At 42.5% G+C, this 14,406-nt stretch overlaps 1 protein-coding gene across 4 annotated transcripts in view; it reads right to left on the bottom strand.

Moving 5' to 3' along the window:
• Positions 1-13,015, bottom strand: part of LRP1B (LDL receptor related protein 1B) — a 687,296-nt gene extending 674,281 nt beyond the window's left edge. For all 4 annotated transcript variants that reach the window (XM_065840662.2, XM_071810731.1, XM_071810729.1 and 1 more), the window contains exon 1: positions 12,768-13,015. In XM_065840662.2, the coding sequence (XP_065696734.1) occupies positions 12,768-12,849 (82 nt within the window). In that variant the 5' untranslated portion in view covers positions 12,850-13,015. The remainder of the gene's footprint in view (positions 1-12,767) is intronic.
• Positions 13,016-14,406: the final 1,391 nt, after the last annotated feature.

The raw sequence follows: 14,406 nt of genomic DNA, 5'->3' as shown, positions 1-14,406 counted from the left end.
TAGTATTCCAAACCTGCATTAGGTGCCCCAGTGACAGCAAAAGCAGTAAATCTTAATTTATTGTCAGTAGATTTCTAACCCGGTTGTTTTAAACAGCATGATGAGCACACCTTAGCAGAATATATTAGTCATGCCAATTTAATGAGGGGGACATTGATGGAACCTTTCCTTTTGTTCCTCCATATGGGGCAGAGCACATCTGTGAGCACCCAGGGAAGGAAATCCCTTGGGCTTTCTTTCCTTCTTCAGCGATAACTTGCCTTTTTTTGGGACATAGTTTCTCCTCCCCAGGCTATTCCTAGCCAGCCCTCTTCAGATCTCTGCCACTGAAATTTGAGAGCTATCTCAAGCTTTGCGATCGCCCACCCACCTCCACCATGGAAAGAAGAGCATCCTCAGCCCCAAGTGCTATATCGCCACCCCCAAGGTCTGCTCAGGTTTCTCCTGGATTACTCATTGTTTGGTTCAAAGCAAATGTAAATCAAAGATGGTCACCTGGGCACGACAGATCAAGAAGTCTGAGGCTGGGCACCTTCTGCTGGGCAAGAGCCAGGACATGGCCCAGGTGGGGACATGACAGAGGTGCATCCCGGACCCCACAATCCAGGTGCAGCATCACCAGCACAGATGGCATTTCTGCAGCAGATTATATGGCAATCAAAATGTTGTTAAGAGCAAAAAGGGAAAGAAAAAGGACTTTCTTCCCCACTCTATAACACTTATCTCTGCCATGAAAAATGCAAATGCTTCCTTGAGGAGCACGCATTTAAATGCAGATGATGAGCACAGAACTAAGCCATTCCTGATGCCTGCCTCAACACAATAAGCTTGAGGAACATGCTCATGAGCAACCAGGCTCCACCACCAGCACAGCAGAAGCCCAACTCCAATCTTTCTTGTGGTGCTTTACCTGATCATAGATCATAGAATCATTTTGGTTGGGAAAGACCTTTAACATTGAGTCCAACCATTCACCCAGCACTGTCAAGTTCACCTCTAAACCATGTTCCCTAGAACCTCATCTACCCAAATGTTCAGGTTCTTTCCTTTAAAAAGTTCTATGTAATTTGCCCATTTTGCAAAAGCTTGCCTCAGCCACATGTGCAGAACAGAAAGGGGAGGCAGAAGGTCTAACCTTGGCAAGTATGAGTCCCACTGATCTAGCAGAAAGTACATATTTTAAGTGCTATTTTTACCCCCAAGTATGGGTACGCATATTGTTACCGGCTAATGATATTCATGTGCATACCTCCTACAAACCGCTTTTGAAGGATATCCTTTTGGATGTTTTGTGGTCCATCAGACTTTGACAGCTAAGACCGTATTAGTCTGCTTTTTATTCCTCTTGTAATTAGAACTAATGTTCAGGTTATTGAGAGAATTAAGAAGATCAATATTAATGAGCTTTTGGACTATGTTATTAGACAGTTTCAACCCACAACTGCAAAGTATTCTGGCTTAGTTTGCCAGGGTTTGGGTTTTGTCTGTTGGTTTTAAACACTAACAGGTTTCTCAGACAAAAATAAAAGGGTAGGCTGTCATATGCATTCAAAATGGGCAATTTTGAAAACTCAGTTTTTACCAATAATTATACACTCTTCCTCCTAAAAAACCCCACACACAAGAGAGCTCTAAAGATGAGACTACTCTACAAAACATGGTTTTGAGAGATGCACTAACATTTAATATGATCAGTTATTTTAAAGGGCAATGATCTCCAAAGCACAAAGTTCACATAAATTTCCCCCCAAGTCCCAAATGCAAACACTAACTGCAAAGTCCGTATGCTTTGTATTTTACAAAAGCTCTGCAGAATACATTTAACATAAGAGAAAACAGACTTAGGTTTTGCTCTTCCCTCCATCCTTGACAGAACGGTGTCAACAGAAAGATGCTGACAAGAAAACTGTAGCCCATGCAACTTTATTACTGATGTATAGGGAGATTATTTTGTATTATTACCACTCCCTTATGCTGAGTTTCTCTTTCCTTACAGTGGCAGCAATTGCTATTGGGATGAGCTGCTTTAAACCTCCAGTTATTTATCAGTTGCAAAAAAAATATAGTTCTTAAAGTCTAGAATAAGGCAGGTGAATGTAAAATACACCCACAGACCTGAAGTCCCACAGCATGCTACCATTCATTTCTATAAAAATTAGATAGGGATCATCCATGAATTCTTCAGTAATACATTCATTCCCAAAAGCAAGTGCTTCAAGGAGGCTCCTGTATTTCTAGGAAAGAAAGGGAGGTTGATTTCCCCATGGCTTACGAAAGACAATACTTGCACATGCCAAATGTTGTTGCTTATCTCTTTACCTATTAAGAAATACAAGTTGGTTCAGAAGAACCATGGAAACTGTTGGGATTTTTTCTTTTTTTTTTTTTTTTTTTTTTTGTACTGGACATGGCCTTTCTTGCTCCCTACCAAATAAAATTTAAGCAGTAACCATCCCCATCTCTCTTTGTTTCCATTATCCACTTCCAGTCTGACTCCCGGAGGCTGCAACCCCAAACTAAAACAGCATTGAACAGGCACCTATAGCATCAAAAGCTGCTACTCCCTGATAAGCTCCACATCACCTGAAGTTCTAAGAGATTTTCCAGGCATGACATTTTTAAAATTTGATAGAAAAAAGCCCAAGATATCCTACTTGAGGTGCCAATGTGAAATCAGAAGCAAACAAGCAGAATTACTGCTCTGCTTGCCCGCAGTACGAACACAAAGCCCATGGTCAGTACATGCTTCTCAGGTGTCTCATGAAATACAACTTCAAAGTTAGCTCAACACTTGGCTCAGGTAACCTTTCCATACAACATAGGATAGCAAATGGAATGAAATGTAAAAGGAATTTTTAATACCAGCATAGTGAAATTACTTGTACACATGCACAATCAGGCAGTGGTGACCACTTCAATACAACCAACCCCAACAGACAGGTATTTCCTCCCCAAAAAATCAGAAAGAGTCATTATCTGGCTTCAGTAGCAACCACTCTGCAGTGTTAGTTTACTCCTAGGATCACCAAAGACATGCTGTGCTATCTTTAGAAAAAAAAAAAAAAAAGGAGGAAAAAAACTGGTTACTGTGGGGCTAAACAGACTGTTGATCTATTACGCTTTGACATTTTTCATTAAGATATATAAACTTGTAGAAGACACTCTCTTAAATTTGCATATTTGCATCATGCTTTTCATGGACACATAAACAGCCTTTTATAACGCATTTAAATTACCTTGAGTTGCTGGATTGTCAAACATCATACATTAGCAGAACCCAAGCTGGGCCATACCTACCAGCTCTTTAGCGCTTATTTTATGTGAATGCTTTTAGTTACACTCCTAAAATTCACAGCCATGTATTAAGTCCTCCTGAATTTTGAAGCCTTTCACTGGTGGTCTTTGGAGCACCAGCGAACAACAGATTGGCAATCACAGGCAATCACTGCCAGCTTAGGTGTATTGCAACTATTTGCAAGGCACTTTTGCTGCTGTGGAAGACAAGCCATCAATTAATGTAAATCAGCACAGTTTCATCGAGGAGCATTTAACAATTCTAACTGACACAAAAATCATAACATCGTTGATAGTGTTTTACTCATTACTGAATACCGCTAATTGGTTAGGTGAGTTCTGCTGTTTTCAGTAAAAGAAACAATTTGTTATCACAGAAACATATGAATTATAGCTAGAATATTCCACAGCCAAGGTAGAAATATAAGCAGGTTTTATATGCTCAAATGTGCTTTAAATACTGAACTTCACAGTTTGCATTTGAGCACAATTTCACAATTTCTGTCATCATCCGTTGACAACCACCTGCTTCAAACTTCTTACCGCCCTAAGACTGGCCAAAATTGGGTATTGACAGACGGAATTTCTACACAGAAAGGAAAGTATTCACAGGACAAAGTAAGCGACCGAGGCTGGAGACCTGGATGTACATGCGTGGAAATCTGAGGGAAATAAATAAGAAAACTACAGAAGCCCAGATCTGACACTCTCCTGCGATATTACCGGAGATGCAGTTAGCAGGTCTCTGTGAAAACACAGAAGTGGCAGATTAGTTGACACCAATTCTCCAGAGGAGTATAATCTACAGAGTAAATGGGTAATATTGTGTACTGTCAACTCTGTTCAAGTCACAGCCGTTCGAAACCCGCAGAAAGAAATGTAACATAGTGAGTGCGAGCCCGGGAATTCATTCAGATGGGTCTGCAGACACACGCTGACCTGAATAGCTCGCTCCAATTTGAAGAACTGTGATAATGGGCTGCTTGGGTCAGGGCGTAAGATTTTGTCTGCTTAAAAAAATCCCTGGTACTCCTGGCTTTGCTGTACTTAGCAACAGTACTTTTCATGGCTCTCCTTACATATCCAGGGTTTTATATACCTCTGTATGTGTAATACATTCTCATGGAAGTGGCCTATAGCAGCCCTAGACCATCAGCTGCTGCAGCTCAGGTTTAGCCTTCAAGACACCACCTGCAAAATATCTTCTTGCTCCAACGTACCCTTGCTCTGTTTCCATCCAAGGCATAAAAAGCAATTTAACCTGACAAGCTGTATGCACAGGACAGTGCTTTAGTTTTCACACTTTCGTAGTCTCGACTTGCTTCATCTCCCTTGTATATGATTTAATATTGCAGCCTCGAGTGTCTTGCCTAAAACTACGATAACAAGACACTATGAAGAAACTGTTCCCTGTTCCTTCTGTAATCTGAATAGAAGAATAAACCACTTGGCTTAGAACGTGGGACCCAAGAAGAATTAATTTAGTTTTGCAGCCTTCTTCCCTTGCTTCCAGTCCTTAACTCCTGCTACCTGCAAACACCCCGCAAAAAACAACTTCAATAGAGTTACACGAAATAAGCATATTGTAAACCAAGTGTTTCTGATGAACTTGGAAGTGAAGCCAGTTTCCCTCCAGGTGGTAAATGAGTATCATCAGTACTGTAAAACACACAGGCTGGACCCAGCCCTAGTTATTCTTTACCAAATACAGCTGGGGAAAACACTTCTTTTAAGATCCATCTCAAAAGAAAGTCAAGTGAGCTCATCCCTGGATAGGAATGCAGAGATGCACAGGGATCCAATGTGCTGCATGAGAAGGTATCACCTTTACTTTCCTTCCAGATCACCAAAAGCCACCAAAAGAAAGCCAAATTTTCCACAATGAAAAATACAATGCTTCACCTAGAAAACAGACTGGCAGCTTCATCTGCATTACAAAGAACAAGGTTTAACTAACCTAGGGACTTGCAAGTAGTAGACCCTACACATCTTAGCAAATTGATTTTTGAAAATGAGAAATTATCAATTGATCATCTGTTAAAAATAAACAATTTATCTAACAGCTCAGCCTCTAGAGAATTATTACAAACTGAGAAATGAAAAGCAATTAAGACTTTGATCCATATATATTAAAATTAGATGTTGGAAATATCTAAGTGGAGTCAATATAAACAAGTCAGGCAAAATTGAATCAAACTTTTATTCCAAAGTACTGCAAGAAAGATCTACATCTTGCATAAAAGCCACTGGACAATACAGATAATATAATTTAATAAAAGGTCCTCTAATACTTTTCAGTGAAATTTGAATAAAATGGTCCAAAGGTCCCTTACACTTATATACAGACTGATCCTATAAACACCAAGGACAAAATGAAGAATTCATTGACTTCAGCGGTGTAGACTGAGGTCTGATCTATTCTGTCGACACAGTAAAACAAACAAAAACCATTCTTCTCCAGAGAAGGAAGTGTCTCATTGGTAAATGACATACTTTCATTTCATAAGCACACAAGGTTTGACAGAAATACCAATATACTTTGGGTAAATCAGTGTGTTTGCGTAAGAAAAAGAGCATCCAGGTATTTATGATCTCACATTGCTCTCTTCTCAGTATATGCAATAAAAAGAGGCAGGTGTTTGGGAGAAACTTGTTTATCACCTAGAAAACGACTGATTTTTCACCATCTTCTTGCACTAGTGCAACTTCTTTAAGCTTTTATTTTTATGACTGCACAACACTACAGCATTTCTCTAAAAAGGCACATTATACAAGGATGTAATAGAAATGCTAACATAGTCATACTTCCAGTGCCTTGAAATTCATTAGAATATCCATGATTGAGGAAAAAACACTAACCTGCATGTCAAGTGACCTAGAGGTGGAAACCCATCCTCTCCACCACACCTCTGAGAATACTTTAAGTAGCAGCACCAACTATTTGACAATATCAGAATTGTATGTCAGAAATCAGTGACAAAAGTATTTTGCCAGTTTGCGGGTGTGTAAATAAAAATTGTAAAACATTATACAAAAGATAGATGGGTATCTTTTTCCTATGGGAGTGTGTGTGTTAACAAAACAGAACTCCTCCTTGACAGAACACTTTGCATGAAAGAAAAGGGCACTTGCCAAGCATTGCGTCAGCATTTGTCTGCACATTTATCACTAAAAACACCAAAACTGCACCTTCTCATTCTCCAAGTTTCCTTTGTTCGTTCAAGGAAAAACAGTTTTGTAGCTTATGAACTGCTATTAAGAAAAAAAAAGCGCTCCATTGTGGTGAAAGCCTTGAGGAATTACACATATTCTTCTTATTCTCAAAGCTTAACTTTTGTCTTACAGCACTTGTCCTATTACACTTGAAGCACAAGTTGCTTAATAGTGTCATGAGCAAAAACTACCAAGGGATGTCCTACTGACAACCAGGCAATAGATAGTCCAAAATACATTGACATTATGAAGAAAATGAAATAGATACATTGTATTTCGGAAGGAAAGCAGAGTTTCAACAGCGTGGCTCCTCCAGAATGCCACATCATTCCGCTCCAAGCAGTACACAGATGTTTAGGAACACCCGTCGACTGTTGAAAGCGCATTTCAGGATTCAGTGCACTGTATCTAGAACTCTTAATACTGTAATCCCTATTTTTCCACCTCAGAGAATTGCACTGAATTTTAACTGAACGGGAATAAAAATCTCAAAGTGTACCTCACTTCCAGCCTGGCATTACAGCATCTTTAAAAAGCCCAATTACTCAGTGGTACACTCTATATATTGCAGTGTTTTGTTATTAGTACACAATTGAAATTTACAACAAAATGGTCAATAAAAACATGATGGCTAAAGAAACATACGAACCTTATTTCTAGCATGTGATTCTATCTTCAGATGGGTAGGGTTTCTAAACACCCTAGAGCCCAATTCCAAATCTATATTTACATACTGCTTGGGAAGCAACGACGTAGATAACAAAATATAATAGACCCACATAACACCTTCCATGTACACAGAGAGATCTTATTCTTGCTACAAGGATCTTACAAATTCAATCATTAATAATATAGCATACATATTACTAGTTACACTATGTGTTTGTCTCTCTAACGATTCTTCCCAGTTCCCATTAAATCTAATTAAATGGTATTGACTGAGTTTTATTGGAATTCCATTACCAATGTCCAGTCCCGCTCTCACACACCCGGTACCCACGGGAAACGGCCCTTCCCGGAGCATCCTCAGATGCACAAAGAGAAGGATCCCGGGCCCTTGGATCACACACTGGTTCGACAGCTGATTTTACAACTATTTCACTTGACCAACTATCTAAATAGGAACATTCCGCTTTCCAGCATTAGGAAGCTTTGATACATCTTAGGAATTCTTCACAGTATGGTCAACAACTGACTAGTTAGCTGGAATAAAACTACATTTACAAATATTTTGATCTTTTCGATAGAATTTAAGGGCAAAAAACCCCCACCCAACTTTAATTAGAAAACAAACTAGTAGGTTGGACAGAAGGTGCAGAGTCATTATTTGAGTAATTATATTTTAAAAATCCAATTAGTTCCTAATTGCACTTACAAATTTAGGATCTAGTTCTGCAGTGTCTACACTTCACCCAAACTAACACTAAATACAGACTCGACAGTCTGCATGACTTGCATAAAAATAGCCAAGCTGTGATATTTTCATCTTCACTGTTCATCATTAAGAATGTTTTGGGAAAGTGCAATTAAAATGAGTTCTCTAAGCAAAAATTTAATTGCATTTGAAGGATCGAGACTATTAAAGAACAGATTAATATACAAAAACTAGGAAAAAAGCAACAACAAGCTGGGATTCAAAGTCTGCCACTGCAACAAAAACAACATTCTACTATCTGAATTAGTAGCATTTCTACAGATAGCCATAATTCTAAATTCACAAATTCAAACTGCATACATCCTTTACAGTCAATACGATAAAGAGAAACCTATTTTCTTCAACTCCAAACAACAGATAAAAGGAGCAGTAAAAAGGCACTAGAGGAACAAGCACTAAGCTCCAGACTTGTTTCACAGAAATCAATGTGAGTTTTGCAACTTCCTTCAAATGGAAAAAAACTGGGGACCATATGAACCTTAACAGTATGACATATGCTCAGATTTACATACTGGCAGTCAACACTTTAAAGAGTCACTGTCAGAAGTAAGGGCTTTTCTCCACGTCCTTGGGGGAAAACTATCTCAATCTGCAGGAGTATCAGCAGAAACTTTATGGTAAATTAGCCAAAGGTTTGCTACAAAATAAGTTTACATACAGTCTTTTCACATCACAAAACACACACAGTTTGCTCCGTCCCCAGAAGTGTCAGGGGTTTGTGCATGAGATCACACACTGAACTGAGGACACACATACATCGACTGCCTATAAAACCAGCCACCAAAATGGCACATCTCCCACAATATGTCTTTACCTCTTACCATGGATCCTTCTAACTACCGCCCGAAATTCCACCCTCCTCTGTAATTTTTTCCACTCCATTGATAGTTAAGTTCTAAAGTAATATTGTTCTTTGGAATAAACAAATAAATGCCAATGCCACTGTGACCTTAGAAGCGTTTATTTTGTATATAAGTCACTAATATTTGTTATCTGAGACATAACAGACTAAAGGACAAGAACAGACACCTCTGTAGCACATCATAGAAATACTTTGCCTTTTGTTCTGAGAATACTTTCCAACAATGGCCAAGTTGGAGCTCAGTCTGGTCAAGTACACCTGGTTTCAAATCATTAAGCTGCTAATAACGAGGTAGCTGCAAAGCCTCCTGACTGTCACCTGCTGGGCTGCCTTACCAGGAAATGAAGGCCACCAGGAGTCATCACAACGAGACCGATTTATTTCACCTGGTTTGTGTTTCTGTTACCAGGGTGAGTAATCCAAACTCTCATCAGCTGAACCTTAAATCTGAGAATTCTATTTCAAAGTCATTTGTTTCCAGCCTTCACTTGAATATGGTCAAAGGACCCTGAAAACAATACATTATCTGCTAAGTGGAATAATGACAGAAGTTTTGAAGTGTTTGTGACTCCAGAGAAGAGTAATGTTCATGAAAATTTGTCTTTCTTTACAACAGCTTAAGAATTACAGGAAAAAGAAAAAAAGATTGAACACGTGAGATGCCATCACTCAGGGAGCTCATGTTTTAAGTTCCCTGACAGCATCTTCCCACTAGGTATAAAATCTACCTTCACAGGAGGACCTCTTCCAAGACTTTGCTGACAAGCTGTTTCATCACACCAGGGCTTGAACAACAAACCCGAAAGCACTAAAACCACACATGAAAGTCCACAGTGAGACGGCACATCAGCACTGTCGACAGGAGGGATCCGCCAAAGCCAAACACAACCCACCGCCAGCCCCACCGCAGACAGCAAGTCAATTAATAACGAGCCGTGAGCTCACTAATAGACATTTCACTGACAACATCGCACATCCGTGAAGATTATCCAAATCCAGCTCCTGTTATCTGTGGCATCCACGTAATTTGGATAACCTCTAGATAACCATGCCAATTAATACAGTGGATTCACGTACACAGCAGCAGAGGCACAATAAACAAACAGGTATCACAAAAAAAAGGGTGTAGGAGCTTAGGCATGAAGCCAAGGTGGAGTTTTGAGGCTGCAGAGCACCTTCAGCTCAAGCGCTCAAGAGGTGACAATGGGACCTGTGATGTTCCCCTGCACGTCTTCAAGGAGAGCAGGTAACAAATGTGGTCTTCCCAGCTGTTAGCAAGGTTTTCCTCAGGTTTCCCAAATTCATTTACTGCAACAGGATAACTGCAGGGGAATCTGGGTCTGTGAGCATCCTCAGAACAAGAAGACTGATGCCTATGAAAAGGCAATCGTACCTCTTCATGGGTTTGATGGCACAGCCTCAACTGCAGGACTCCTCCCTTATCCACCACCCTCTTGCCTGGATCCCCTTCTCCTCACTTCCCTTCTCCACCTCACCATCTCCATACAATTTTATCCTCCCCATTTTTAATATATACACATAGAATTAGAAGAGTTGTAACCTCGCTGAGAGCAGACCTGATAGACTGGAAGAATTTCCCTGAATTTCAAACCCAGTGAAAAGGTTGAGAGAACTCAAACTTCAGGGGGGTTCCCCCCCAGCCCTCCTGTTTTTTTTTTTTTCCCCCCGATGTTATCCACTGGTCTAACAGAGGGTGTTACTCTCCCTCCAGCACCTTACTAATATTGTATATTACCATGGCTACCACAACACTGCTATTAACACAACCCATGACATTTTCCCAATTCTCTTATTACCAATGGTGAGCCTCAGTGCATTCCAAATTTCAGTGCCTTTTCACATACATTAAGCTTAGCATGCTCCAATGACTCAGAATTTCCTCCTGTAAAGGCAAATCAGCTTGGTATGGTCAATAATTTCTGCAGTGTATCATAAAGTTTATCTGATGTGCAAATGTAATTCTCCTAGATCCCTCATCCTGAATCCCTTTCAGTTTCAGACCACTTGACATTTTTTAAACAAAATGCTTTTTAAGTCCTAATTTGTACTCGGCTTGGTTTTGATAAGACATGACATTATGATATGATGAGTTAGTTGATTCTAAGTAAATTTGATTTATCTCACTTTTTGGGCTGGTATGACTTACAAGAATGTTGCCTTTTAAGATGGGATTGATTTTAATGTAAGCTGACAGCACATTTTTGTGTGTGTGAAACATTACATCCGAGCAAGGTAACTATGAAAACAAAACAGAGAGAAAATGAAGCAAAATTTAAACACCAGAAATTAATATTCATTAATAACTGGCATCTGCTTATCTCCATCAAGGGAGACAGAGTGACAAATCAGTTTCCAGACAATTCCACAAGATGTTTGAAAGTTTGATTTTTATTCCTAAGATCAGATGCACGCCACAGCTGCTGAAATGTAATCTGACCATTTTGTGAATACCATGGAAAGTTCTTGAAATATTTTCCATCAAACAAGCACTACCACGACCACAAATGTTCATGTATCAAAGTAAAAGCATATGTACCCTTCATAAAACTGCAAAATTTTTCTAAGAACCTTTCCCATCTGGCTGTTCAGGTGCCATTACATTGAATACTACCCTCATTTCTTTGCAATATCCTTGTACCTTATGATGCAGTGTTTTAAACACGCAAGTTTGTGATGCTGCAGCAATACTTTTCTCTCTGATAGGTAGTTATTTCTCATTTTTGCAGCATGAATCACCTCTAATTTTGACAGCTACGTGGGAAAGGGACCAGAGGGGTTTGGTAGTTCGACTGAAGCAGAAATCTGTATCCCAGACAATTCTAGAGGCATCTGCCTTCACCCAAATGAGTTGTAAGCCGTTAGTAAACAATTTAGTAGGCAGCAGGTACGTGATGAAGAGGAGACAGGAGAATCCGATGCTTTACAAAGTTACATTTTGACTGAAATCTAGCAAAATCCTGGCAGACTGGATACAACAACATTCAGTGCAGTCTCATCCATGAGACCACGCAGTTTTGAAACTGAAGGGCTACAGACGAGCCGACAGGCGATTTTCTGACTAGCAGCGTTTTCTATAGCGGTAAAAACCTGAGTCAGAGCAGCACCCTGACATCCCTGCACCTGAGCACAACACAAGGGGAGCTTGGTCCGTACTTTAGGAAATACTCAATTTAAAGATTTCCCCAAGAAAATTAAAGAGGTCTGGCAACCGTACAAAAAAACACGACAAAAAACCGCCGAGACTAACTCCGGCAGAAAAACCTCTGCTCTCTTTGGTAAGAGACTTTTTAAGCAGAAAAGAGTTGCAAATTGTGAGGTTTCCCACAGCCCGGCTGAGGGGTCCTGAGCTCCCGCTGCCTCCCCGGCTGCACCAGCTCAGCACCCACCCCGCCGCCGAAACGCAAAGTTCAGCTATTAAGCGGGTGCCAACTCAAGCAAAATTAAACCAAGGAACTTTTGCAATCCTCGGGAAAGCGGAGGGCGGTCGCCGTTCCTGCAGCGCATCGCTGGGGCTGGCTCGGAGACCCTCCCGCCCGGCTCCGCCGGACGCACCCGAGGCACCGGACCCCACAATTACCGCCCGCGTTAATTCCCTGGGCGCAGCGGTAATTCAGAGCCAGGTCGCTCAGGGCGAATCACCCAGGCGGGGGCACATCCCCCTCCACATCCCCATTGACTTGGGGGGCACATCCCTCACCCCAACTGACTTGTCGCCGCTCCGGGGCTCGCCCCGTTCTGGTTCCGCCGAGCGCCGCAGCCCAGCGCGACGCAGCCGGCAGCCAAGTTCGCAGGGAGCGCTCCGCGGCCGCGCAGCGCGGAGGAGCAGGGAGGTGCGTAAGGCACCGCAAAACTTCCCGGGGAGAAGCCGGTACCGGTGGAAAGTTCAGCGGGCGGCGCGCATGGACGAGCGCCGACACCCCGCGCTCCGCGGCGGCGTCTTACCTCCGCGGGCTCCCGCTGCCAGCGCCTCCGCGACGGGCGGTAATCCCCAGAGCGTCGCCAGGGCCAGGAGGAGCGCGGACATCGCGGCGAACGCGCCGCGGAAGGAGCCTGCTTGTCTGTCTGCCGTCTGTTCGTTCGTTCGTGGGTCCGGCCGCGGGCGCGGACCGGCAGCGCCGCCGTGTGCGCGGAGCCTCTGCGGGAGCCGCCGCCGCGCCGTTCACTTTTCAACGAGGAGCGCGGCTGCGCTCGGCTCACGCAGCGAGCGGGCAGCGCGGGGCGCCGGCGGCCGGCACAGCGGCGCTCCGCCCCCCGCCCGCCCCGCCCCGCCCCGCCCCGCCCCCGGCCCGCCACAGGCGCGAGGCCGCGTCCTCCGCGCCTCTCCCGCCTTGTTTGTTTTTTGGGTCTTGTTTTGTTTTCTGTTTTTTTAAATTTGAGGTATTCTTATTTTAATGTAAGGCAAACCTCATGCAGGCTTGGGTGGTGCGGTGGGTGAGTCAGCAAAATCCCAGATTCGCAGAATGTCAGGGGTTGGAAGGGACCTCGAAAGCTCATCCAGTCCAAACCCCTCGCCGGAGCAGGAACACCCAGATGAGATCACGCAGGAACGTGCCCAGGCGGGTTTGAATGTCTGCAGAGAAGGAGACTCCACAGCCTCCCTGGGCAGCCTGGGCCAGGCTCTGACACCCTCACTGAGAAGAAGTTTCTTCTCAAATTTAAGTGGAACCTCCTGTGTTCCATTTTGTACGCATTGCCCCTTGTCCTACCACTGGTTGTCACCAAGAAGAGCCTGGCTCCATCCTCCTGACACTCGCCCTTTGCATATTTATAAACATTAAAGATTGAAAAAAAACCAAACCAAAGCCTCATGCATTATGAGTGTGCAGGGATGGAGGTGCCGTGAGACACCAACACAGCGCTGGTGTCTGCAAACACAACGTTGGCGCCCAAACAGCCCTGCCAAACCTGGCTTGGGTTAATGGTGCTTCTTCAAGTACATCTAAGCAGGCAAGGGGCTCATGTTTCGTGTTTCTTTCCTGCCTTGTGTGGCTGAGTTGTTACTTTTACTTTACATAAACATATTGTCACTTTTACTTTACATAGACAAATTGTAACTTTTTTACATAAACATTAACTTGAAATCGACACATAACACAAACATGGCTTGTGTTTGCCACATGTTCACATGTTGTTTTTCAAAACCAGGCCCTTTAACAGACAAAAGGTAATAACACTTTTACATCACCCTCAGATATTGGTTTTCTCCAGAGATAGTACGGTGCTAAAATTCACTGTCGAGACCTTTATATTTCAAGGGCAAAGCCTCAGTCCTGTTTAAGTTCGTGGTTATATGCCCCAGCACAGAACCTCAATACCTTTTATTTGAAGCGCTACAGCCAAGAGACTTCCAGGGCCAGAAAGACCAGGTGATGCTGAAGGACAGAATAATTCACAACCTAGGAGAAATCTGAAATATTTAATTATTTCTGTTGAAGTGGGAGAAAGATCCTGGGATAAGGTTTGCCCATGAACTGAAAAGCCCAGTCAAGGTCCCAAGGATTCCTCTGGGGTCAGGGGCTGGCAGGACTGCCAGGAGGTTGCTGGTGGCTTTGTTATTGCAAATAATTTACAGCTGAGGGGA

Source organism: Patagioenas fasciata, chromosome 7, assembly GCF_037038585.1.
Source record: "Patagioenas fasciata isolate bPatFas1 chromosome 7, bPatFas1.hap1, whole genome shotgun sequence".
Taxonomy (NCBI): Eukaryota; Metazoa; Chordata; class Aves; order Columbiformes; family Columbidae; genus Patagioenas; species Patagioenas fasciata.
This window is presented reverse-complemented; position numbering and strand designations above follow the sequence as displayed.